The following is a 25,160-nucleotide window of genomic DNA, read 5'->3' on the forward strand; positions in this document are numbered from 1 at the left end:
CCCTGAGAATGAGTCCAACCATTCCTCCAGAGCTGTCATGCTCAGCACTAACCCATGTCCCCAAGTACTATGTCCACATCTGTCACATGAAAAAGGATTGTCTATATTGTTGGTGTTGGGAGATTTACTTGACCCTCAGAGTTTAATTCGTCTCAGTGCCCCAGGAAAGCCGAGATCCTTATGCCCAAGCAGTCTGTCAGCATCCCGTTAGGGGGAGCCTCCCTCGGCCATCCTGCTGGATCGGAGAGTGCTGCCACTGACTCCAGCATAAGGGAGAGACCTCGGCAGCTCTTCCCACTTTTTGACTCTGCAGGGGCTCTTCCTCTTTATCCCAGTATGTTCCCTGCTGCTGGCAACTGCCAGCGCCAGGGAAGGATTCACCCTCAGAGTTTACAGAATAACTCTCTTTATTGATATAAAACTGTGACAGGTTATAGTTTGAGAACTGTCTGTGACAGTACCCATCAGTGATAGGATTTGTCAGTGATAAGATCTCACTGCATAAACGTGTTCAAAGTTTTCCCCAGACAAGCTCTAATCTTCAATTAAAGCATTCAGTGTGCACAGAGTGCAGCTCTTACCCAATAGGTCCTGACAGAGAAAGACAGGTTCAGACCATTGACTGAGCCCAGCAGTAACCATGGAGTCTTCCCTCACTTTCCCCCCATTCTCAATTTACTTTTTATGCGGTTTCTTTCTGTTTAGGTGGAACTTGAGTGACTCAAGTCATGCAGACCTTTATGTATAAAATTCTTTTGCTTTCCTTTTAAAGACAGAGTCACAAGAACTACCCCAGTGAGGGGTGGTCATACTTTGGAGGGGGTTACCTTTGGCATGGAGGAGTGTGTTAATGGTACAATTAGGCTTTAATGAACCATGTTCATCAGAGGAAAGCATTTTCACCCCGGCTGTTGGCTCAGCAACAGGATATCTCCTCCCTGCCCTGGCTGGCAGGTGCTGAGCAGTTTCTCAGCTGCAAAGCACCATTGAGTTTTCTCTAATATCCAACCTGAACCTCCCCTGGGGAAACTTGCTTCCTCTTGTCATGTCCCCTGTTCCCTGTGAGAAGAGACTGACCCTCCCCTGGCTATAAGTCCCTGAATAGAAACCTCCGGCTCCCCTGCATCCCTGGGCTCTGCTGGGTGCTGTTGGGGAGATGGGAAGGCTGCAGCAGAGGGGCAGCCCCAGGTTACAAGAGCCCAAGAGCCACCACTCTGCTGCTGGGGAGACACTGGGAGGTGAGCTGGAATGGGCTTTGGGCTCTCTACACTCCCAAAAGGGGCCGAGAGTGTCCCTCTGTCACACAAGGCATCCTGTGCCAGTGTAGAAAGGGCCAGGCCTAGGCCCTGCTCCCTCTGCAATGGGGTCCTTCACAAACTCGGTCCCCTTCAGGCCCCTTCAGAGCAAAGACCAGAGATGGAGTTTCCAGCAGTAGAATTGGGGGATACAGGGATCCTTTCTGAAGCTGAGACACAGCTTTTAATTCACTTGCTCTGCCTCCTCTGGAGAAAAGAAATAGGAGTAGGAGAGCCTCTGAAACCTGGCAGACCCCTGCCTTGCTCCTGTGGGATGGAGGCTGGAGGGGGCAGGCTCTGCCCAAGTCTGCTGCAGGTTGGCATCTGCAGCACCATCTCCTACACCCTGGCTTAGACACGGCCTCTGAGCCATCCGGCAGAGGTTTCCCAGACCCCAGGGAAAGGATGCTCATTCCCAAATGCTGCGTTGACATCAGCTCTGGGATATGTCTAATGCTCTACAAAGCCTTGGGACACCCTGTGGGAGATCCCTGGCCATCAGGAGCAGCTGCAGGGGGTGATGTTTTGGTTGACATCTGCTTAACATGAGTGGTCAGTGTGCCCAAGTGGGCAAGGAGGCCAGTGGCATCCTGCCTTGTACCAGCCATGGTGTAATGAGCAGAACCAATGCCCATCCCTCTGTGCTGACACTGTTGAGCACCTCCAGTCCTGGGGGTGTTTGGGGCCCCTTATGGCAAGAGAGAGACATTAAGTGGCTGGAGTGTGTCCAGAGAAGGGAATGGAGCTGGGGAGGGGCCTGGAGCATCCGGAGTGGCTGGGGGAGCTGGAGGGGCTCAGCCTGGAGAAAAAGGAGGGTCAGGGGGGACCTTCTCATTTTCCACAACTCTCTGACAGGAGGTTGGAACCAGGTAGAGGTCTGGCTCTTCTCCCAAGGAGGAGGCAACAGGACAAGAGGAAATGGCCTCAAGTTGTGCCAGGAATTTCTTAGCCCAGAGTTCACAGCAAAATTCTTGTGGAATCTGGTCCCAAAGCTTTCCAGGTCCAAAGGAAGCAGCTCCTTGCTGCCCTCCCAGCCCTCCTCCCTTCCTGCCAGTTCTAGTTGCACAATCCCAGCAGATGCAGCATCCTGGGCTCACCAGCTCCTGCCAGCAGAGTGCCTGCCTCTGGTGAGCTGTGGTGCCTGGGGAGAGGAGTGGGAGAGGAAGGGTCCCTGAGCCCCAGAGAGAAGCCATCAGGCTCCTCATGTCAGCTGCCTGTCCTTCAGTACGCTCTTCCATTTGTCAAGGAGAAAAAGGCCCACCCAGGCCAGAGAAATTAAACGGGAGCCTTTGCCAATGGCATCCTAGCCTCCCTTAGCAATTCCACCCATGGCCACTGCCATCAGGAGCACTGGGGCATCCAGCTTTTCTCCAGCCTCACCTGCTGCAAGGGCTGGCAGGTCCTCATGGAGCACAGATGTCCCAGGGGCTCCCAGGGCAGCAGCTCGGGATGGGAAGCCATTTAGCCACCAGCAAAATTGTTTCATTCTCCTGACTTCCCCTCCAGGAGCTTCCTGTGTAGCTGCTCCTGGAAGTGGCAGCCTTTTGCTGACCTCCAGGTCCAGAGAACAGAATACTGATGGATGAAATCTTCCAGGGCACTAAAAATGCCTAAGAAAGGGAAGATCCTTTCCCTGTCTGGTGCCACCTGGCTCCTGTTCCTGTGTGGGGCTTGCTGGGATCAGGGAGGGTGTCCCACTCCCCTCCCTACCCTCCTCCACAGGAAGATGGGTAGTGCCAGAGGGGGACAGATCCAGGGCACTGTTTCCCAAGGGGATGAAAAGCAGGAATTTGTACCCCAGCAAGCTGCAAATCAGACAGGGATGAGCACCTGAGTGAGATGAGGAAAAGGGACACCCAAGCTCCAACTGGGATGTGGGGTTCTGCCAGGGCTCTGAGCACAGAGCAACGACCAGACAGAGCTTTCAGTCATGCTGGAAGGCCTACACACAAACCTCAGGGTGTAAACAGCATCCCCTGGAGCCTTGGAGTTCTTTGTCACAAGGTTCCTGAGCCTTCCTGGGTTCCTGTATTGCCCTGGCATAGAAACACACAGGAAAAAAGGGAAAAACAGCCCTGAAGCTCTGCAGCCACACTTACAGTAGGCTGCCCTGGCAATGTTTGGGCTCAGAAGGACACATGTGAGGGTACAGAGGGTGTGTGGGACATTAGGGAAGGGCAGCAGTGTCTCTGCTTCTGTACTGCTTTGGCCTTTTCACTTGTCAGAGCTCTCCCTTCACAGGGAATCAGACTCCCACCTGTCCTCTAGCTGTGCTGGGAGTGTTTTCCCAACACCTCTGCAGCCTTTCCTGTGCAGTTTGGGGCTATGCATATTCCCTCCCCCCCCCCCACATCTGCACCCAGAGCAGCACTGTTGTGGTGGGCTCCCATGGAAGCCATTGCCAGAGATTGTCTCCTCACTTCCCTGCTCTGCAATTTGATGTGAGAAACTCATAATCCCAGCCTGGGTTGGGTTGGAAGGGACCCCAAAGCCTGTCTTGTTCTACCTCCTACCACAGGCAGGGACACCTTCCACTATCCCAGGTTGCTCCAAGCCACATCCAACCTGGCCTTAGACACTCCCAGGAATGGGGCAGCCACAGCTTCTCTGGGCAGCCTGTGCCAGGGCCTTACCATCAATATTGTATAACAATTCTTGCTGAAGTACTATAAACTCCTTTTTATCTATGGAAAAGCTACAGTAAGGCCTCCCTGGAACCTTCTCTTCTCCAGGCTGCACACCCCCAGCTCTCCCAGCCTGGCTCCAGAGCAGAGGGGCTCCAGACCTTGGAGCAGCTCCGTGGCCTCCTCTGGACTTGCTCCAGCAGCTCCACATCCTTCCTGTGCTGGAAGCCCAGGGCTGGAGGCAGCTCTGCAGGTGGGGTCTCACCTGAGTGGGGCACAGGGGCAGAATCCTCCCTGCCCTGTTGCCCATGCTGGGGGATCAGCCAGGCATACGGCAGGGTTCTGGGCTGCCAGAGCATGTGGCTGGGGCACACTGAGCTTCTCATCCACCAACACCCCATGTCTTTCTCCTCAGGGTTGCTCTCTGTCCACTCTCCAATCTTGAAACGTCTCTTTTAAGTTAGAGGGAAACGTTCGGAAGAACAAAATACCGACCGAATCATCTGGGAGGTGCTCCTGCCGCCTGGGACCCAGCCTGGGGCTTTCAGGGCCCCGGAGGGTCCTTCCCCCATGACGGGATGGGGGTCTTGGGCAGCGTCAGTCGGTGCCGGAGCTGTCGGGGCCGGTCCAGCCGTGCCGTCCCCCCAGCCCCGTGACATCAGTCCCGCCGCCGCCCCGCGACCCGCCCTGCCCCGCCAGCGACAAAAGCCCCGACCGGCGGCCCCAGAGCGGCTCCCGGCACCAAACTCCACAGCGAGACTGACCCAGACCCCGGATTTGACAGCGATCCCGGCGCCGGATTTGAAGCCGACCCCGACACTGTCCCCGGGCCGGCCGCAGGTGGGTGCGGGGCCAAGGCGGCCGCCGAATCCTGCCGAGCGCAGCGGAGCCGCCTCCCCTCCCGTGCCCGGGGCTACCGCTCCCCCAGCCCGGAGCTGCTCCATCCCTCTCTCCATCCCTCCCTCCATCCCCTGAGGATGCCCCATTCCCCCTGCCCCCCCGGCCCGGCGGGCCGCAGCGGGGGAGATGCGGGGCTGGAGAGGGGCACAGCCCCGCCGTGTGCCTGTGGGGCGGCACGGGAGCGCTGGGACCCCCTGAGGCTGCTCCCAGTGCCGGAGCAGCCGCGCACATTGGAGGGATGCGGAAGCAAAAGCTCTTGCATCAGATCGACTGAACTCAGTAAAGCTTATGTCCAGGGAGCCTGAGGCAGCTCAGCTGTGGGCTCAGGCCACTTCCCAGAGGAGATTTGCACTGCTGTGCAGTAGGCTGGGCACAGGCTTGTGCAGAACTCCAGGTGCTGCTTTCCAGCCCTCGGAGCTCTCCGCCTGTGGGAGGGGGCTCGGGAGCGCTGGGCAAAAGTCCCGGATGCTGCCGAGTCCCTGTATCAGATCATCTGCCTCTTCCTGCAGTGACAAGGGGCCAGCGCTAAAATAGTGTGAGAGGTGAGGCTGGCTTTGGGCGCTGCTCCTCCTGGCTCTAGCGCCTGGGGAAGGGTGAGAGGAGAAGCCCTGCAAGGAGCAGCTGTAGACGTTTGGTCTGTCTGTTCCTGCTGGAGGAGCCTGAGGTGAGAGCTCCCCGGGATCTGCAGCTTCTCCCGGGGGGGGGGGGGGGCAGTGGAGGGACAGCTTCAATCCCTGCTCAGTGTGAGCAGGGACAGGACCCGAGGGAAGGGCTGGACCTGTGTCAGGGAAGGCTCAGGCTGGATATCAGGGAAAGGTTCTTCCCTCAGACGGTGCTGGACACTGCCCACGGTCCCTAGGGAATGGGCATGGCCCGGAGACTGCCAGAGCTCCAGGAGCTCTTGGACAGCACTGCCAGGGATGCACAGGGTGGGATTGTTGGGGTGGCTCTGCGGGGCCAGTGTTTGGATGTGATCCTTGTGGATCAATTCCAGCTCAGGATGTTCTGTTATTCTGCTGGAGGTGAGGCTGGCAAAGTGCAGTGGACCCGGGGGAGGATTCAGCCCTTCCCAAGGAGCTCAGGGCTGTGCTGATGCAGTGGGTCATGGGCTCTGTGCCCACCTCTGCTGTCCCCCGGATCAGGGGCTCACCAGCCAGGATGGCAGTGCCTGAGTGCTACCTCAAAGCACCTGAGCTCGGCTCTGTGCTCCTGGAAGGCAGCACCAAGTGGGGAGCATGTGATCACCTGAGGCATTTCAGGACTTAGGGAAGCTCAGGTGAGCTCAGTCCGATGATGGATCTTGATCCTTGTGGGAGTCAGGAGCTTTTCTTAGCACCACCTGAAAATGCTGCTGCTTTTGCTCTGGATCAAGTTGGGATTTTCTTGGAGGACCCTGCTTTCAAGGAGCCTTTGTAAGCCAAGCTTGGGAGCAGTGTGTGCATGGGCAGAGGCCATGGCTGTAAGAGCCATGTCTGGCTGGTGGCTCAGCACTGTGCTGGCCTCTCACAGGCCCTTTCTCTGCACAGCCAACCTGAGGCTGCCTTGGTGGCAGAATCATTTGCTGGTGGAGTCAAGCCTGACTGCTCTTGGAGTCATGGAGTAGATGAGCCACATGTGAGCATCACTCTGGAGCTCAGAGCCTCCTGACTTCCTTTCCTCCTATCCCAGGAAAGACCTCAGAGGCACCTGATGTGATCCAGCTGCATCTCCTGGGGCAGTTCTGTGATTTCTTCCTGGTAATTCCCAGTGTTTTTCCATGTCTCTGAGCTCACCAGCCTCAGGTCCCCATTCTCTTGCTTACCAGTTCAACATCACCGGGTCACACATGACCTTCATTTACCTTTTTTTATACTGTTGGTGGCCTAGAGTCTCCTCACATCACTGCTCCTCCCAGCTCATGACAGAGCAGGGGACAAGGGGACAGTTCTAGCTTGTCCCTTGTGGGGCTATTCCCACCTGTGCCCAGGTGATGGGAAAGCTGCTCTGTGACAGTTCCTGTTGGCCTGGGATGGAATCGCCCATGGGACAGCAGGTCCTGATGATGAGTCCCTGGTGCCATGTCCTGGGGCTTTTCCTGGGGATGTTCCCTGGTGTATCCCTGGGAGCTGGCTCCTCTCTGCGCTGCCCATGTCTCATCTGTCTGGGTCCTTCTTGCTTCAAATTTCTGCCTATTTTATGGCCATGCCAGCTGCTCTCTAAACTGGAAGGCACTACTCAGACTGCAGGGCTTGGGGCTCCTGCTGTGGATTCTTCCCCTTTGACTCTTCCCTTTGCTAGGGCATTAATTAGTTCTGCCTGGACTGCTGTAAACATGCTTATGAGTGAATTTTGTGCAGCACTGATGGTGCTATTCTGTCATTCACTTGTTTTAATGCTCTCACTGGGAAAACAACCCAAAAACTTTTTATACAGGTCAGCATGAGTCTGCTGTTCCTCACTGATCTCCAGACACAAAGTGATTGCTCTGCAATTAATTACTGTAGGATTTTAGTAGGGCACAGACATGGGAGGATTTTCCAGCTATTGAAGAAGGTTGAATGGGTTCGCTGACATCCTGGTGGCTGCAGGGATATTCCTCAGAGTGTGATGGTGTAGGACCTGCCCTGCCCTGCCCTGAGTGCTGCCATGGCCGTGGAGATGCATCCACACAACCACAGGCATTGCTACAGCTCCAGCAGTTCCCACCCAGCTGCTCTCAGGAGGGCAGGGTGGAGGCTGCCAGCTTCAGGAGCAGTGACAGGAACACACTGACCTTTTAACCCACTCGAAAAAGAGGATTAATCTGTTTCTGTTGCCTGATGGCTGCTTCAGCTCACTGCTTCCCCTTACAGCCAGTGATGGCATCCCAAAGCACCGGTACCTACCAGTTCCATACTGGTTTGTGCCTGATTGTTCAGTATAGCTTACATTGCCTCCCAGACTGGTGCAACACAGCATCTCTGAAATGTATGTGAGTCTGAGCCCAGATTTCATAGAATCACAGACAGGTTTGGGTTGGAAGGGAACTCGAAGGTTACCCAGTGCCATCCCCTGCCATAGGCAGGAGCACCTTCCATTATCTCAGGTTGCTCCAAGCTCCATCCAAGCTGGTCTTTGGAGAGCTGCACTGCTGCAACATCAGGCTCTGGAATTGGGGTTAATCTCTAGCAAGTGTCAGCCTTGGGTGGTTCTGCACAAGCCTCCCTAGGTTTTGGGGACCTCTTCCCTTATCTGTAGTGGATGATGGAGTGATTTCAGGGCCAAGCCCTGCTTGGTACTGAGAGTGATGTTTGTAGGGCTCTGGACATGTTTGCTGGGAGTTGTAGAGTTGCAGGAGGAAGAAGAATAATCTTGTTTTTTTGGCAGTCCTGGGTATCCCCCTTGCCTGTACTCAGTGAAGTCATTGGCTGCAGGACTGTCACCTCCTGTTCCTTATTTTGCATGGGGCCCAGAGTAGCTTGGAGAAGTGTGACTGTAGTCACCAAGTGTTGCAATTGGACTTCGTGCAAAATACGCAAAGTATTCTGGAAATAGTTCTGAAAGGATTGCAAACATTTGAACATATCTTAAAGTGGCCGTTACTTAGGGAATTGGGAAGATGGATCTGTCTGGATGGCAGTTGTGAGGACTTTGCTGGTCAGGTCCAGGTACCCAGAGCAGGGTTTTCCTATTCCTTTTTTTGCTGCTGATGCCAGCCTATAGCACAAATTTGGTCTCTGTGTGGTCTGCTGGGCTTACAGCATGTGGGGAATTCTCAGCAGGGAATTCTCAGCAACTGAATTTTATCTCAGGCTTTCTCTGTGTCCAGCTGTGAGTCCTCACATGGATCCCCAGGACAAACACATTTCCCTGGTGAGTGCCAGGAGGTTTTGCTGGGATGTGGCTTTGCTGGGGCTGTGTTTGTGCTTCGTGCCGAGTTACCTGCTCAAATCACCCAGCATCATTTAAACTGAGTGAAGGGACCTGCAGCCTTCTCATGGTGGATTGAGGAAAATCAGTAGCAAAACGGCTTGGACTCCTCTGGTGGCAAATGTCAGATGAGCTTCACCCAGAAGCAGTTTTTCTCCTCCTTTAGGCAGCTCAGGGGAAAGTGTTCACACTGCTAATCTGTTGGTTTGGGCAGGGTAGCCCTGATATTCAGGACAAACAAAGCCTCTTCCTTCACTGCTGCTGCTCTGGGGGGAACAAAATGTGCTGTGGAGGCAAAGGGGAATAGCTGGTCCCAAACCATGGGATGTACTTGTGGATGCCCTGGCTCTGGAGCAGGGAGGGCTGACAAGAGGCTGCCCCCAAAACCTGAGCTGGGGAATCCCATAGATGGGGTCTGCCAGCTGTGCTGGTTGGAAAGGGAAGGGGGACCTCAAAAAATTGTAGCCAGTGTTGTCTCATTCCTGAAGTGGGATTTCACAACAGGGGCTGAAGGGGTTGGTGGACTGGAGGATGCCATGCAGGGCTCAGGGGCTGGCAGGGGGTGCTGCTGGATGTTTTTCCCCTTCAAGGAGACTCCTGAACCAGGTCAAGCGCTCCTCCTGATCAAGGGGAAAAACTGACTCTGGAGAGAAACAGCCTGTGTCCTTTTAAGGCAATCCAAAGGCTGGGACTGGAAGAACCAGGCTGAAAGGGAGGGATTTGGCACAGTGGGAAGCCCAGCCTGTGGGACCTTTGGGCAAGAGACTTCCCAGCTGCTGTGATCACACCCTGAACACAGTTCCCAGCATCCCGGGGAGCCAGCACAGCCTCTCCAGCCCCTGCTCCCAGCACCTTCCACTTCTCTGTCTGTCCTGTACTGAGACCCTCTAGGCATCTAGGAACAGTGGTCAGGATAAAGTGGAGTCAGCAAGCCAGTTCTGACCCCTCTCCTGGTAACCAGGCTGGGATCAGTTTCCCTTTTCCTGACAAAATACTCTCACACGGGGAAGATCCTGACTTCCCCATGACCTGGGAGGTGGAGGGATCTTGCTGTGCCTGTGAGTCCTTCATGCTCCCCCATCTCTGTTCGATGTTTGTACAGCCTCTAGTCCTTCTGGATTTAGCACCCACCTCCCCAGATGGGAGAATCAGTGGGATTGGAGGCCCAGGGATGGGGCTTCAGCTGCTTGAGGTGAGCAGCATCTGCTGCAAGGGGGTGGCTCCAAGGCTTATGGTATACCCTGGCAGACCCAGGTCCCTTCATCATCCTCACACAGCTGAGCTCAGGCAGATGACGAGATCCTAAACACATGGTGGGCTGGCAAATCTTGTACTCTGAAAAGGAGGTTTAGTTTTGGGGAGCTTGTCCTGCTGTTTTGGAGACCTTTAGCTGTTCAGGGATCAGGAAGCACATTGTGACTTCTGCTGCCTGTCCCCACATGGGAGCAGATGGGGAATTACAGAGGTGTTGATGGAAAGAGGCCCCTGGAGACCTCTCAAGCTGCAGCTTGTGTCTGTTGACCTTACTTGTATCACTGGACCCCTCCAAAAAGTGTTTTATTGTCTTTGTAGTGACCCCAGGTAGCTGTTTGATTGTCCTTAGCTTCCTCTTGGCCACATTCAATCAGCCTGGCTCCCTCAGAATCTCTTTGCAGGACTTTGTTGTGTGAATGTCTCGAGATTTATGTTGACCTGTTCTTCACGAGTCTCAGGGGCCCCTCTGGACTGGAGCTCTGCTGCGCGTGTAAGCAACTCACATATTTTGGGTTTATCTGCAAATCTAGGGGCCTCTTAACGGTGTCTTATCAGACACAGTTCGGGAAGGAGAAGAGAAATAGAAGCACTTCTGAGGAGCTGGATGGTGGCTTAGGCTGCTGCTCAGGTCTTTGCCCTGCACTGTCTTCTTGATTTCAGATTTTCCAGGCTCCGTGACTCTGCCTGCAGTCCTGGAGGAGACTGAATACCAGAGTGCAGGGAGTGCCTGGGAGGGATTGGCCAGGCAAGGCAGGAGCTGATGGAGCTGTGGGACATGTGCCAGAGTCTGGGGTTTGGTGGTGTCAGGGGTCAGCTCCTGCCCCGGGGGCAGCCCTGACTGTCCCCTGCCCTGCAGTGGCTGATATAGAAGAGTTGGTCAGGGAGGAGAAGCTGGACTGTGTGTGGTGTGGCAGCTGTCACTCCAGCACCAAGGCTCAGTCACAGTTACCCTGGCCATGGCACGGGGTGACAGGAGGGCTGTGACCTGAGGAGGTGCCTGGGTAAATCTGTTAGTGCTGTCTCCCAGCATTGTGCTGGCTTCCTCCCTTTTCCTGGCACTGACAGGAGCTATGAAGTCCCACGGCTCTAAGACAGGGATTTCTGCTGCTCCTGGCAGACAGGACCAGTGGTCCCTGGGAGGCAGCTGGCACTGCTGGGTGCTGGGTCTCTGAGTTCTGCCAATTCTGCTTGTCTGTGCACATCTGGATATGGGAAAGCTTCTGGAGCTCCAGTGCCTGCTCCAGCTGCCCCATCCCGGCCCCACAGAGCCCTGCTCCTGTGCCTGACTGTGCTTTCCCCTGCAGGATGCCAAACTGGGGAGGAGGGAAGAAGTGTGGGGTGTGCCAGAAGGCCGTGTACTTCGCTGAGGAGGTGCAGTGTGAAGGCAACAGCTTCCACAAGTCCTGCTTCTTGTGCAGTGAGTACCACCCCTCTTCCCTGATCCCCTCTCTGCTTCCTGGGCAAGGGCTCCTCAGGATCTCTCCAAACCCCCCAGCGTGGCAGGAACACGGATCATCCTAGGGCACATGGGCTGTCCAAGCTGTTGGAGCTGACCACAGCCAGCACCCATGCAAAGTCCATCCCTACTCCAGGGAAAGGCCAGGCAGGGTCCTCTGGTCTGTGTCCAGATGTTAAGGATTGGAGCATGAGACAGGGCCTCTCCCAGCAGTGGTGGCAGGAGGTGGCACATCCCATGCAATGCTCAGAGGTGGGGCTGGCTGTAGCCTTCTAAGTGGCTTTGCCATACTAGAAGGTGGCTGAGACTGGGGAGCTGGCATGGAATCTCCTCATGTCTGAGGGGATGGTGGGAAGGAGATGTGGTCCTCTCCTGTCCCTCATGCTGATGGAAAGCCTCCTGACAAGTGCTGAAGCATCACCCCCAGCCTGTCTGCAGATCCCGTGTTGCTGAGGGTGTCTCTGGTGTATGTTTGGACCCAAGTGCCACCTCCGCGTAGGGGCAGTAGAACAGGATTTGGCTGCAAGTGATCCAGTGCTGAGCTCCCTTTCTCTGCCCACTCTGCAGGATCTTAAAATACTGCTGGGATCCTGCTGCAAGTCCCCAGACAGCCTGCCCTGCCTTTGGGGATCCCAGGGCCGGTGGTACTGCAGCACTGAGAGCAACTCCTTAAACCCAGGGCATCCAGAGGCACTGCAGGACATTTGATTCAAAAGATAAGCAATATCCTCAGCCTGTGTGGTACTAGATCACTGTCCTCTGTCCCTGGAGACTGTCACGTATCAGAACCAGTGATTCTTCTGTGCCTACAGGAGATGGGGCTTGGAGCAAGCTGGTCTAGTGGAAGGTGTCCCTGCCCATAGCAGGGGGAAGGACAAGATGAGTTGTAAGCTCCCTTCCCACTCAAACATCTCTGAAATTCTGTGGACAGGAGCACGCATGTTGCCTGTGTGGCACACATATGTCTGCTGATGGCTCCTTGAGACGTTGCATCTTCCACAGAACAGCAGAAGTGCATCTCAAGGGTGGCCTTGTAGCAGAGCCCCACTGAGGTTTTCATGTTTCCTCAGCTGGTCCCAGTGCCCTGGTGCCAGTCTTACCATCCCATTGCAGCACGGAGCAAAGTTGGGATCTTTTCCGTAGGGGCAGCAAGCAGAGGTGGGATCTGGAAACAGGCACACTCTGGAACTGATCTCTTCCAGTAGGAAAATTCCAGTGACTCATGGGGTGATCCCTGCCATGCTCCTGTGTCCAGCTAGCCCAGCTACTGGATACTTCTTGTCCAGCCTGCCTGGGATGCAGCATGTACAGCTGGATCCAGATGGGAGAGAGGGACAGGGAGGCTGCTGCTGTGTCTGTGCTCCCTGCAGTAGGGAGAGTGGCCAGCATTGCCAGGAGCTCCCATTTGTGGGAGTTTCCAGGCTGCAAACTTGCTTTGGCTGGTAGGGCTCAGCAGGGGAATTGTAGAGGCTTTTCCTGGGCAGGAGGAGGGTGACAGGCTGGGTCTGTATGGCAGCTGCTCTGCAGAAGGAAATCCTGTTTGTTCTGTGGCCTCAGATAAGGAGGGTGGGGAATGTTGCCCTCACCCCTTATGCACACAGATGGTTTGCCAGGGAAAGCTGCTGCCATGGGATGCTGGCACCCAGAGAGCAGGGCAGGCCTCCAGGAACCACATAATGAGGCTGAAGGCATTGTTTCCAGGTGGGAATACATGGCCAGACTGGGGAAGAAGGTCCCCCGTGTATGTTCATGGAAGCAAGTGCCCAGGGAGTGGTCCTCGGCTCAGGGCTGCTGTCCCTGTTCTTTGCAGGTACTTGTTATGCCATTCCACACGTACCCAGCAGCTCTTCCTGTCCTGCCTGTTGCTCTCCAGCTCAGGCTGTGGCTCGTGTTCCAGCCCACCCTGCTTCCCACTGTTCCCAGTCTGTACTATAGGCTGTGGGTGGTGCTCCTGAGCTCCTGCATTCCCAGCTTGTTCCCCAGTGCTGCATTTGGGCCCCATCGAGGAACTCGAAACAATTATCTTTTGGGGAGAATAACAAATACTTCAACCAGATCTGCCAAAAACATCATCTAAAAGCAGCCAAGCCTACCACAGTACATTAGAGCTCAGGGAGTAACTTGGTGATTGACTCCTGGCTGTGATCCAGCTGCCTGGGTAGTGCAGTAGAAATGAGCTGGAATGAGCCCCTTGGCTTTGGAAAGCAGAGGCAGCTCTTGTCTAATTGTTTTGCTGAGCAGTTCAGTTCCTTTTAGAAAAACAAAGGGTCCTTAACTCCGTGAGTGTAGTGCACTGGAATTTCTGCAATGCACAAACTCGGGGGCTGGGTAAAGATTTTTCTGTTGCCTCTCAAAGCTCTGTGAATACAAATGAAGGGCTGTGAAAGCTTGGTCTGGAGCTCCAAATTCATCCAGATGCCACTGAAATCGTTCACTGCTGCCCTGGGACAAAGCTCAAGACAAAGCTCTTTGAAATACCAGTGAAAGTGCCCACATTGCTTCCTGATGGTCTGCCAGAGCAGCCATTCCAGAGCAGTGCAGAGATCCCAACAGCAGCCCAGGAGCTTGGCAGCTTTGGAACCAGTTCCCAGCTCTGGTCTCTCCCAGCTGGGATCTGGTCTCCATCCCCAGCTCCTGCTGTGGTGGGAGCATGTAGCCAGGAGAAGACTCTGCCAGAGCCTCCTTAGATGGCAGGAGATGCTTCCTTTTCCTCCTCCTTGTCTCTGCAGAGGCACATGGGATTCTCCTGGCTGTATTTAGTCATGGAAGGGCTGCCTTCTGCCCCTGCTCAGTTCATGCTGCTCTGAGGAGACAACTCTGCTCTGTTTGCATTCCTGTGATATTGAGAAAGGCCAAGAAACTACTCTGCTGGCCAAGAAGCTGCTGGAAGCCTTGACATTTAAGGTGTGGAAAGCAGGATGGGGGAAGCTGTGTGGCAGCTGCAGCGAGATCTGTTTGGGGCTGGCTGCCAGCACTGCAGACTCTGCCCTAGGAGCTGGGATCCTGCATGGTGAACACTGGACATGACCTGCAGTTTGAGTGCTGGTGGCCTTCTGCTCCTGCTGGCTGGGCAGGGTGTCTCAGGAAGTGCTGGGAAGGCATGTGGCAGCTGTGAGCAGACCTGGGACAGGAGCTGGTAATTGCAGGACCTTAAGGGGGTTTATATAAGAGAGTGACTTTTTACACAGGCAGATAATGACAGGGTGAGGGGGATGTTTTTAAACTGAAAGAGGAGCAATCTAGATTAGATATAAGGGAGAAAGATTAGATATAAGGAAGTAATTTTTTACTCAGAGGGTGGTGGGGCATTGCTTCTCAAATATGTGACTGCTCCATCCTTGGAAGTGTTCAAGACCAGGTTGGACAGGGCTTGGAGCAACCTGGAATAGCAGAAGGTGTCCATAGCAGAGGGTTGGAACTGGATAATCTGAACTGAAGGTCCCTTCCAACCCAAACCAGTCTGTGATTCTATGGAAACCTAAAAATCAGGAGAAGGCCTGAGCCCAGCACCAAGCTCAAGGTCTGGGTGGGCTCAACAGGACCCCTGAGCCTGGCTGCCACCTCCTCCTGTCCCATCTCATATCCCACGTTGATGCCCAGGGCTCAAACACCCAGCTGAGTTAGTGTTCCTTACCTGAGACCTCCCCCCATGCACACCCCCAAAGCTGGACAAGACCAGGGCTGAGGTGTCATGTGAGCCTTTTGAGGTCTGGAGAGGTGACTGTGCCCAATGTGTGAAGCCCTTGCAGTGCCTCGGGTGCGGTGATGACCACAGGGCTGCTCTTGGATGGCTCTTGGTCCATCCAAACACCAGGACATCCACCCCCAGGCTTGAGAATCGTGCAGTGATTCATTGGGAAAATTCACCCCCATGGATTAAATTCACCTCCATGGCAGCTGCAGAAGAGCAGCACCCAGAAGGTTAACAGAGCTTTCCTTCCCTTGGTATCACCCTGCTGGCTTTGGTGGTTGCTTTCCTTTTAAAGTCAGACACTGCTCTTGTGATCCTTATCTGCCCTGGTTTGCATGTGTTCCCTGCGGCTGGATGCTGGCGAGGGTTTCCCTGCTCCTTGAAAGCTGAGGTGTGCTGTCCCTGTGAGGGCTTGTTTGCCCCAGCTAATTAGTGAGCTCTGGCGGAGCAAGCTGATGCCACACCCTCGTCTGTGTTCTAGTGGTCTGTAAGAAGAACTTGGACAGCACCACTGTGGCCGTGCATGGTGAGGAGATCTACTGCAAGTCCTGCTATGGGAAGAAGTATGGCCCCAAGGGCTACGGCTATGGGCAGGGAGCAGGGACCCTGAGCACTGACAAAGGCGAGTCCCTGGGAATCAAATATGAAGAGTGAGTTTGAGCTTTGTTTTTGACACCGGGGCTGTGGGCACCTTCTCCCCCCACCTGTCCTGTTAGGTGCTGAGCTCCCAGCAGTGTCCACGGGTGGCCTGGCCCCTCTGCCCCTCCAGGGAATCCCACTGAACCCTGTTTAATGGGTGGGATGGGATGATACATGTCCCCATTACCTGAGCATGCTGCCCACCCTCTCCCAGCACACAGCCCTCGGGCTGGACTTTCTGTGGGGCTCAACACATTGTTCCTGAAGTTCCCTTATAAAGTGGGCTGGGATTTGGGATCCCATAGTTCTTCCCTGTTCCATCTTGCTTCTCTGATCATGAGCACCCTGCCACCCACAGGGGCCAGCCCTACCGACCCCCCAACCCCAATGCAGCCAGGATGGCCCAGAAGGTGGGAGGAGCTGACGGGTGCCCCCGCTGTGGCCAGGCTGTGTATGCGGCCGAGAAGGTCATTGGAGCTGGCAAGGTAAGGGGATGGGGGGCATGGGGAACAGGGGGCTGCATGGTAGGGACACTCAGGAGAGGGTCTGCACCTGCCCTCAGCCAGGGCTGGGCTTGGGTGTAATGGCCACGTTCACCAGGAAGCCTCGCACCAAAAGGAGATCATGGCATGTCTGGAAGCCATGTTGTCCAGGCTGCAGTGCTCTCTCTCACAGACTTGTAGATGGAGGGGAAATACATTTTATATCAAGTATTTACAGCCCTGCTCAGCAGAGGCCATGGTGGAGAGTCTGCTGTGGATGTGCTAGGAAGGGTGGGCAGTGACCTGTGCCATGTGTCACTGTTAACTGAAAAGTGCATGCTTCTCCCCTCTGTGCCACAGTCTGGAACAATGTGGCCAGGATTTGGGGCAGGCAATGAATTCCAGTGGTCAGCATTGCCCACAGGCCGGGCAGGGTGTTTGAGCTGTTGGCATGGGTTTAGTGAATGTTCCTGGGGCTGTTCTGGTGGTGGCTGGGTCAGCTCAGGGTTTGGTGTGAAGGTCATCGTCACAGCCCTGGCACTCCCTGTGCCAAGGTCATCCCCTCATCAGGGTTCTTTGCAGCCTGAGTTGTGACCTGGTCCCAGCCCAGCTCCTCTGCAAGGCCTGGGCACCCCTTCTGCCCTGCCAACCCTGGGATCCCAGATGAGGTCCTTGCCTGGAGCTCCCCATGAGGTCAGGCACATGTAGAGTTTCTCAGGGACACCAGGCCAGGCTGCTTGGCCTTGTACCATGGGGTCAGGGTGGCCATGCTGGGACAGCCTCACCAGTGATGAGGTGTCACTCCCTGTCTTGGCTAGGCTCTCTCCTCCTGGGGCTTTGTGCTTGTCCTGCATCCCTAGAACAAGGAGAGGAGTCAACAGAAAGGGCCCCTTAACATCATCATCCCCCAGCTGGCTTGTGATGGACACGTTGAGGGTCAGCCCAGGGTCAGAAGCTGAATTTACCCTTAAAAGCATGATCTGGGCTTCCTGGTTGGCTTCTGGCCCTAGTGTTTACAGGGAAACAAAGTTGGTGAAGCAATTACATTAAAGTAGACACAGAGAGGATTCCAGAGCATGTATTTCATGTGCTAATGTTTGCTGGATGACTCTATCCAATAACTCCTCCTCCAGCCCCTGAATTTCACATTTTCTTCCAAAAAAGGTTTTGTGTTTTCCCAAGTGTTTGTTTAAATTCCTCGGTGAGCAGCTCTGGCTACTTAAGGTTTGCCTGAAGGCTGTGAGCTCATTTATCTCCAGGGGACTGCTGGAACCATGGGAGGTTATTTTTAAACACTCTCTGGTTTTGGCATTTTTCCTCTCTGTTTTCTGCCTTCCTTGGAGTTTTGATTGTGTGGGGCAGTTGTCCCATCCCTGCTGCCACCCCTGCCTAACATCAGCAGCTGTGGGTCTCAGCTGGACAATAAGGGGGGGATTTATCTCGCTGGTTTAGAGAGGACAGTCCCCAAAGAGGGGGGTATTGCTCTTTACAGATTATTGTAGAAATTACTGCACAAGTGAATTTTAAGAGTGTGGGCAAAAGGTCTCCAAAACCAGATCAGCACAGGAGCAGTGATCACACCTGGTGTTTCGTCACTGTATTTTACCTATGGGACTGGGAGTACTTTCCAGGGAAAAGCTTTTATTCCATTCAGAGGTCTTTGCCAGCCCCTTTGGATCAGAAACAGAGCAGGGAGCCTGGTTGGTACCAAGCCTGTCTGCCCTGTCCCTGGGGTCTAACCAGGCTCTGCTCCTGTCCTGCAGTCCTGGCACAAGTCCTGCTTCCGCTGTGCCAAGTGTGGCAAAAGTCTGGAGTCCACCACCCTGGCAGACAAAGATGGGGAGATCTACTGCAAAGGTGAGCCCCACCTTCCCTGCTGGCTTGTCCTGGGCTATGAGGGGTGGGGGTGAAGACCCCTGTGCAGGGACCCGGGGAGGGTGGAGGCTGGGGAAGGGGTGGCCTTCCAAAAGCAGCTGCTTTTGGTGGCTGACTGTGCCAGCCACAGAGGTGGAGAATTTCCTGCTGAGGCAGGGCCTCTCTGTTTGCCCACCAAATCTGGCAAACCTTGTCCTGTCCAGGCAGAGTGTGCTCCTTGGGGAGAACCCGCTCCTGTGCCAGCCTCACCTCTGTCTCCCTTCTGTCCTCTGCAGGTTGTTACGCCAAGAACTTCGGTCCTAAGGGCTTTGGCTTCGGGCAGGGTGCTGGGGCACTGATCCACTCACAGTGAGCTCCAGGGCTGGGCCCTGTACCCGCCCAGGGCTCGTCCTGTGCTGCCTGCCCCCACCCCACGCCGCAGTGAGTGCCCCACTGTCACCTCCAGCCACTGCTGCTTCGCAGCACCAGCCCCTCCTGCCCTGCCCTGGAGCTGGAGTGGTCCCAGCATTGTCCCTGCAGGGACAATGTCCTGCTGGGGCACGTGGCACAGGGGGGCCATTCCCTCCCACTGCAGCGAGGCCCCAGTGCCCAAGTCCTGCTCTGCGTTGCCCGTCCTGCTGGCCGCGTGCTCAGCCATGACACCGAGCAAGCAATAAAACTTCAGAGATATCAAAGCTCACCCGGCCTGGCCCCACCACTTATTTGCTGTCTGGGGCTGACAGGCACTGGGTGCCCAGAGCTGGGGAAGTGTTTGCAGTCCTGGCTTGTAGTTAAAGCCCAATGGCGGGAATGTGTTGGTGCAGTTTGACCCAGCTGTGGCCAGTTGAGCTCTGCAGCTCGGCTGGGCAGGGCTCCCCCTCTTCTCCCGCCAAGAATCGGTATGGAGTGGTTTGGATTGGAGACCTTAGAGCTTATCTTGTTCCACCTTCCAGTACCGCAGGCTGTTCAGGACCTGTCGTTGAACGCTTCCGGGGATGGGGATAACTATTTCAAAAGCCGAGGCTGAAGCTGGGAGGGTGTGTTGGTAGCACCACACATGTGCTCACCCTCTCAAAACCCCTATCAGTGCTTTTGGGTGGCACCACTCCAAACAGGGTGCCCAGCGGTGCCAAGTAATTAACAGCTTTTCACCTACTCCCTGCTTTTTTAGTAGCTTGTGGATCATTAAGCCTCCAGTTTGGCAGCTGCCCAGGGTTAATTGGTTTCCATCTAAACTCTTCACTCCCTTTTTGTGATTCTCCTGTTGAACCGGTGGGACAGACTCAGATCAGCATCACTGCAGCTCAGAGTTAGGGACTCCACAGGGAATTGAGTTCTGGGATTTTTAGAATTATAAACGTTGTGGTTGAACAAATGAGATGGGGAGTGTTCTGAGAAGCACAACAGAGGCAGAAATCCCTTTTGGGGGGCAGGACGTGGGCTCCTTTATCAGCTTAAGTGTTTTCTCCCGTTCATCACACCCTTGGTTTTATATGGTGATTTTGAAATTGAGATGGGGAATTAAGTCTTTACCATCTCCAAAAACTTCCCCCCTCTAGATTCTAGCAGGACCCACTGCTCTGAGCTGTGTGGTGGCTCTCATAAGGGGTCTGGTGGCACCTGGTGTGGGGGGCAGATGGCCCAGGTTTGGGTAGGGTTGGGAGCCACAGCACAGAGGGCTCAGGTACCACCCTGGTGTGGAGACCCAAACCTGCCTCCCTTACTTGGCAGCTCCTGCTCCATGTAGTAGAGGATGGGGGGATTCTGGAATGGCTTCCCACTGTCAGAGGACAGAGTTAGATGGGATTTGGGAAGGAATTATTGGCTGTGAGGTTGAGGAGGCCCTGGCACAGGGTGCTGAGAGAAGCTGTGGCTGCTCCATCCCTGGATCCAAGGCCAGGCTGAACAGGATTTGGAGCAACCCAGGATAGTGGAAGGTGTCCCTGCCCGTGGCAGGGGGTGGAACTGGATGGTTCTTAACCTTTAAACCCAAGCCAGTCTGTGGTTCTATGAGGTACTGACATTTCACATGTGATGAACCCCAGAGAGCCAATTCTACTGGAGGCCTGGTCAAATCCAGGAGAAAATGTTGGATTGGGGTTTTGGAGGGCCACAGAAAGATGTAGATTAGAAAGGACCAGCAGAAGTCTTAACTGCAACCTCCTGCTTAAGGCAGGGCTCCACAGGTCAGGTTGATCATAGCATTTGGTGTTCACTCAGGTACGGGAACCCTCTAAGGATGGAGGTCCCATCACTGTGGATCTTGTCACAGCATCGTGCCACACACCCTTGAAAGGGTTGTTACATCACTGGAAGGGGGGGGGTCAGGCCCTGGCACAGCTGTCCAGGGCAGTGGTGGTTGTTCAAAAGACCTGTGGATGTGGCATATGGGGCATAGGTTAGCAGTGAACAGTGCTGGGGGAGTAGTTGGAACTGATGACTGTGTGACCTGGGAGAGCTTTTCCAATATTAATGATTCTATGAATCTCTGATTTTCCTGTTGTACCCCTGTGCCTTGTGTCTTTTTGCCAGGCAGGGCTGTGTCTCCCTTCACATCTCTTCTTTAGACAGTGGAAAACTGAAGTTCAGCTTCCGCAAGTACTCTTTTCTCCTGCCTAGTGGGTCTCTGCTGAATTCCTAGCCCCAAAGGTCCCAGGTAAATCACATCCCGGGACTGGGATGATGACCATGCCCTGAGGGTTTGTCCTGGGTGCCACACAGCTGCTAACCCTGCACCGGTCACTCAGAGTGGCTTAGGGAGTAACAGAGACCACCATGGGGCACCAGGATGGGGTCACGGGGGCTGCACATTCTGGCAGAGGCATGAGAGCAGCTGAAGGAGATGGTGGGACATGGCCCAGGAGAAGCAGAGTGGGACTAGAGGTGCTTTTTGGGCAACTCCTGCCTGAGCTGCAGTGGGACAGCTCTGTCCATCTGCTACCCTCTGCTGACCAGTGAGCACAGCCGGACGTGTCTGCTCACGTGTGCCAGGTTTTTGTCCTGCTCCCCCTCGCGGCAGCATAGCCGTGCTGAGCCCAGCAGCTCCCGCCCCTCGGGGGCTGCAGCCTGACAAAGGGGCTGTGGCACCAAAACCTGCCCCTGAAGGGACAAGCCAGGGGTTGGCTTGTGGCCAAGCACCCTGGAGACTGGAGGTGATGGCAACATTTGAGGAGTTGGACTGGAGCCTCCGAGCCCCATGGCCAGCGGGGCTGGGAGAGGGGATATCACCCTGTCACCGAGCTCTGTGGGGATGTCACCTCGGGGAGGGGCTGAACCTGGCAGCCCTGCGACCTGCCCTGAGAGCCCTTTGTGAATGGTATGAACCATGGGCAGACCATGGACCAGAGCCCTTGGCTCACCCACAGCCCGGCACAGCGAGTCCTGCTGGGTTTGCTGCAGGGCAGGAGCTGCCATGCACCCCCCAGACAGGCTGGCAGGATGACACCCTTGCCTGGTGTGTCTGGGAATGGACAGCTGGGGAGACAGGAGTGGAGAAGGACATCGTCAAAGCTCCTTCACACACAGGGCTGCAGTACCATCACCTTCCCTTGGTGACTGGTGCCTGAAGAAGGAGTGACTGCAAGGAGAAGAGGGCTGGGGGTCTGGGGCAGGGGTTGACAGCCCTTGGCTTTCCCCCGGGCTTTGAGGATGGAGCTGGAGCTGGATGGTGAGCCAGAACTTCCCACGGACACCCCAGCTTGCCAGAACAGTGACAGTCCTGATACTGCTCCCCCCGAGCATCCCTGGAGCTGAGCGTTACCCGTGCGTGGGAAAACAGCCTAGCTCGGGGAACCCACACATTAGCTCTGCTCCTTCTGAAGTGCTGGGGTGCTCAGGGTGACCTCCAGGGCCGCCCGACGTCAGGAACCCGGGTCTCCTGGGACACCCGGGATCTCTGCCAGCGTGGCGAGGTTGGCCCCAGGGAGCACGAACCAGTTCCTGGCTCCGCCAGCCGCCCTGCCCTCTTAATGAGGGATAATGAGGTGCATCTCATCAGCGCTGCAGACTTGCCCCCTGGCTACGGCGGCTGCCGGCAAAAGCCCCCGGCAGGGGCCGGGAGTGATGGAGGGGATGGGGCAGGAGGGACTCCAGCCGGGGGCTCTGCGGGGCTGGGGTCTGCGAGGGGTGCATGAGCAGGGTGAGCCGGGGGGTGGGCGCTGGGACAGCTCCTGTGTGTGTCAGCGACCCCGGCACATTCCCGGGGGGGGATTTCTTCCCACTGCATACCTCGTCTGGGTGAAGGACCCACACTCACAGCGTATGGAGGGGCACATTCAGCTGCCCAGCCACCTGTGACAGTCATCTGCCCTGGCAGCCCACGGCCAGCATGAGTCCCCAGATGTGCCCCCCGGCAGCCCGGCCCGGCCCGGCCCGGGGAACCCCTCAGTGCCAGGCGCTGGCACAGGAAAAGACGGCGCTGCGGTGGCCGGGAACGAGATGGGCTGGAAAGGAGACGGTGTTTGGCTGCAGGGGAGGGAGGATCAGGCAGGACCAGGCTGCACTGCCCCAGACCCGCTCCACTTCTCCTTGCCCTGTTCAGGTCACACGAGGCAGGGGGATGCTGCTCCTTGCTGTGGGACAGCATGGGGGCTTCAAATCCGTGTCCCAGGGGCTTTGAGGCGTGGGAGCTCTGTGTGCCAAGAGGTGGCCCAGCACCCTTGAGTGAGTGGCTGGGGTCTGTCCTCTACGTTTGTCTCCTCTCCTGGGCTGCACTCGGGGTCCCCAGAGCCCCTGCCTGGCTGGTGCATGCTCGCACAGCCCACTGTCCCAGCTGGCACTGCACCCCAGAAGCCCTTACCCTGGCACTGCAGCCCATTGTGCCTCCTTGACTGGCACTGCAACCCCATCCCCCCAGCCCGGTGGCATTGCACTCTGTACCCCTGCCTGGTTGGCATTTTACATAGAACCCCCTGCCCAGTCGACCCTGTACCCCACAGCCCACTGTCCCCAGCAGCACTGCACAGCACCCTATAGCCCTGTGCCCATGGGGCTGCACCCCTGACAGCCGGTGCAGCACCTCCCAAGAGCTGTTCTTGCACCTCCACAACATCTGTCCCTGCTCCCCCGGCTGCCGTGCAGAAGTGTCCAAGCCCTGCCCCATCCCACACCCTGCCTGTTCACATGAAGACCCTGAGGCAGCGCCTGCCCTCGGGTACCCCGAGAGCTCCTCCCGGGTGAAGCGGGGCTGCGCCAGGTCTGGCCGGGCTTCGCCTGAGCGTGAAGGGAGCCTGAGCGCAGGAGGGGCCAGGCGAGGCGGCAGGAATGCGAGTGGGAGAGCGGCCGGGCAAGTAGCGACAGCTCCTGGGAGTGCGGATCCCACACGCGGCTTGGGCAGGGAGCGGAGCCGGCACGGGGCTGGTGCAGAATGGGGCACCCCATGGCTCAGCCCCTCTGAGAGCCGGAGCGGAGGGCGGCGAGTCCCCGGGGGCAGCACGGCCACCGTGGGGTCCCAGCCCCAGGAGCTCGGCTTCGGCCTGCAGCGGCTGAATTCCCCTGACGGGTAATGCCCGGCTGGGCTGGCACGAGGTGCTGAGGATCCCGGTGGGCCGAGGAGCTGTGATGACCCCCGAGAAGGTGCTGAGGGAGGGGGTGCTGGAGAAGAGGAGTGGGGGGCTGCTGCAGCTCTGGAAGAAGAAGCGGTGCCTGCTGACGGAGAAGGGGCTGCAGCTTTTCGAGCCCAAGGGCTCACGGCGCAAGGAGCTGAGCTTCGCCCGCATGAAGGCTGTGGAGTGCGTGGAGTGGAAGGAGCGGCATATTTACTTCACGGTGGTGATGGACGACAGCCTCGAGATCGACTTCCGCTGTGCCCAGGAGGACCCGGGCTGGAACGCCGAGATCACCATGGGGCTTGTGCGCTTCAAGAACCAGCAGGCCATGCAGGAGGTGCGCACCCGGCACAGCTGCCGAGCAGGTACCAGAGCCACTGTGGGCCAAGGGAGCAGGACCCAGCCCAGGATGAGGGTTGATCCTTGAGTGGTTTGGGGAATCACAAAGGGGGTGAGATGGACTGGGGTGGTTCTGCAGGTTGATGTTCCCATGTCCCCCTGCACTAGCTGGGATGCCCCATGGGTTTCACCTCTCTGTATCACTGGACAGGGACTTTCTAACATCCTCCCTCTGTCTGGGGTGGCCTGAGGGATATGGAGCCCTTTGTCTTCCTGCACGTGGGATGGGGTGTGGATAGCATCTGGCCCCACTCCCCAGCCCCCTCAGGATGCCCCATGTCCCAGCGCTGACTGAGCAGGTGACAGGAGCCTTCTCTCTGCAGTGGTGAAGCTGGATGCAGCCCCGGTGGGACAGCCCAGGGAATCACAGCTTCCCAGGAGTCGGATGGAGATGGCCCTTGGCCCGGCAGGTGCTGGGGACAGCGGGATCCCTGCAGGAAAGTGAGGTCACTGCTGTGCAGCCCGGGGACAAGGACAGTGGCCCTGGGGAGGCTGGTGCTGGCACTGGCTCCCCCTATGCTGGGGCAGGACAGAAGCACCGCAAGAGCTGGGCTGTCACAGCCACCAATCCATGGCACAGCACGGCAAAAGACACAGGCAGGGCCACCACCTGGTGCTTCAGACAAGGCAGGAGGTGACATCCCTGCCTGGGGCCATGCCACCCTTCATTCAGCTGACATGTGCAGACCTTGGTGCCCTGGTGGGGACCCCAGGCCTCTCCTGCAGGACAGGGGATGGATGAGGCTGTCCTGGAAGGGTCTGTGCCACAGGGAGCTCTGCCTGTGTGACAGTGACACTGGGACAGATGGATATGGCTGGGTCCTAATTTTAAAAAGAGGCTGCTGGAGAGCTGCTGCAGCAGGGACCCCTCAGCAGGGCACTGAATGGATGGCGTGGTGACAGCAGTGCTACTGGACATTGTCTCACCCTGGGATGTCCTCAGGCCGTTGGGGGATGCTGGGGTACCCAATTCCCTGTACCAAAAGTGTCCCTAAAGAGGACTTTCAGTTTCTTACGCTGGTGTTACTTTGATTTGTGGGACCCTACGGCACGGGAGAGCACAAATCCTGCACAGAGCTTTGCCAGTCATGAACCCTAAGTCAGCATCCCCCAGCTGGGCTTTAAAGTTCCC

At 56.3% G+C, this 25,160-nt stretch overlaps 2 protein-coding genes across 2 annotated transcripts; both read left to right on the forward strand.

Moving 5' to 3' along the window:
- Positions 1-4,627: 4,627 nt before the first annotated feature.
- CSRP1 (cysteine and glycine rich protein 1) lies at positions 4,628-18,783 on the forward strand. The gene is made up of 6 exons (XM_062509478.1): positions 4,628-4,759; positions 11,266-11,378; positions 15,590-15,758; positions 16,106-16,232; positions 17,993-18,086; positions 18,380-18,783. Exons 2-6 carry the CDS (start codon positions 11,267-11,269, stop codon positions 18,454-18,456), a joined length of 579 nt encoding a protein of 192 aa, XP_062365462.1. The 5' UTR covers positions 4,628-4,759; position 11,266; the 3' UTR covers positions 18,457-18,783.
- Positions 18,784-23,376: 4,593 nt separating this feature from the next.
- Positions 23,377-24,473, forward strand: PHLDA3 (pleckstrin homology like domain family A member 3). The gene is made up of 2 exons (XM_062509639.1): positions 23,377-23,994; positions 24,352-24,473. The coding sequence occupies exons 1-2, from the start codon at positions 23,643-23,645 to the stop codon at positions 24,471-24,473; spliced, it is 474 nt and encodes a 157-aa protein (XP_062365623.1). The 5' UTR covers positions 23,377-23,642.
- Positions 24,474-25,160: the final 687 nt, after the last annotated feature.

Source organism: Cinclus cinclus, chromosome 27 (genome assembly GCF_963662255.1).
Source record: "Cinclus cinclus chromosome 27, bCinCin1.1, whole genome shotgun sequence".
Lineage (NCBI taxonomy): Eukaryota > Metazoa > Chordata > Aves > Passeriformes > Cinclidae > Cinclus > Cinclus cinclus.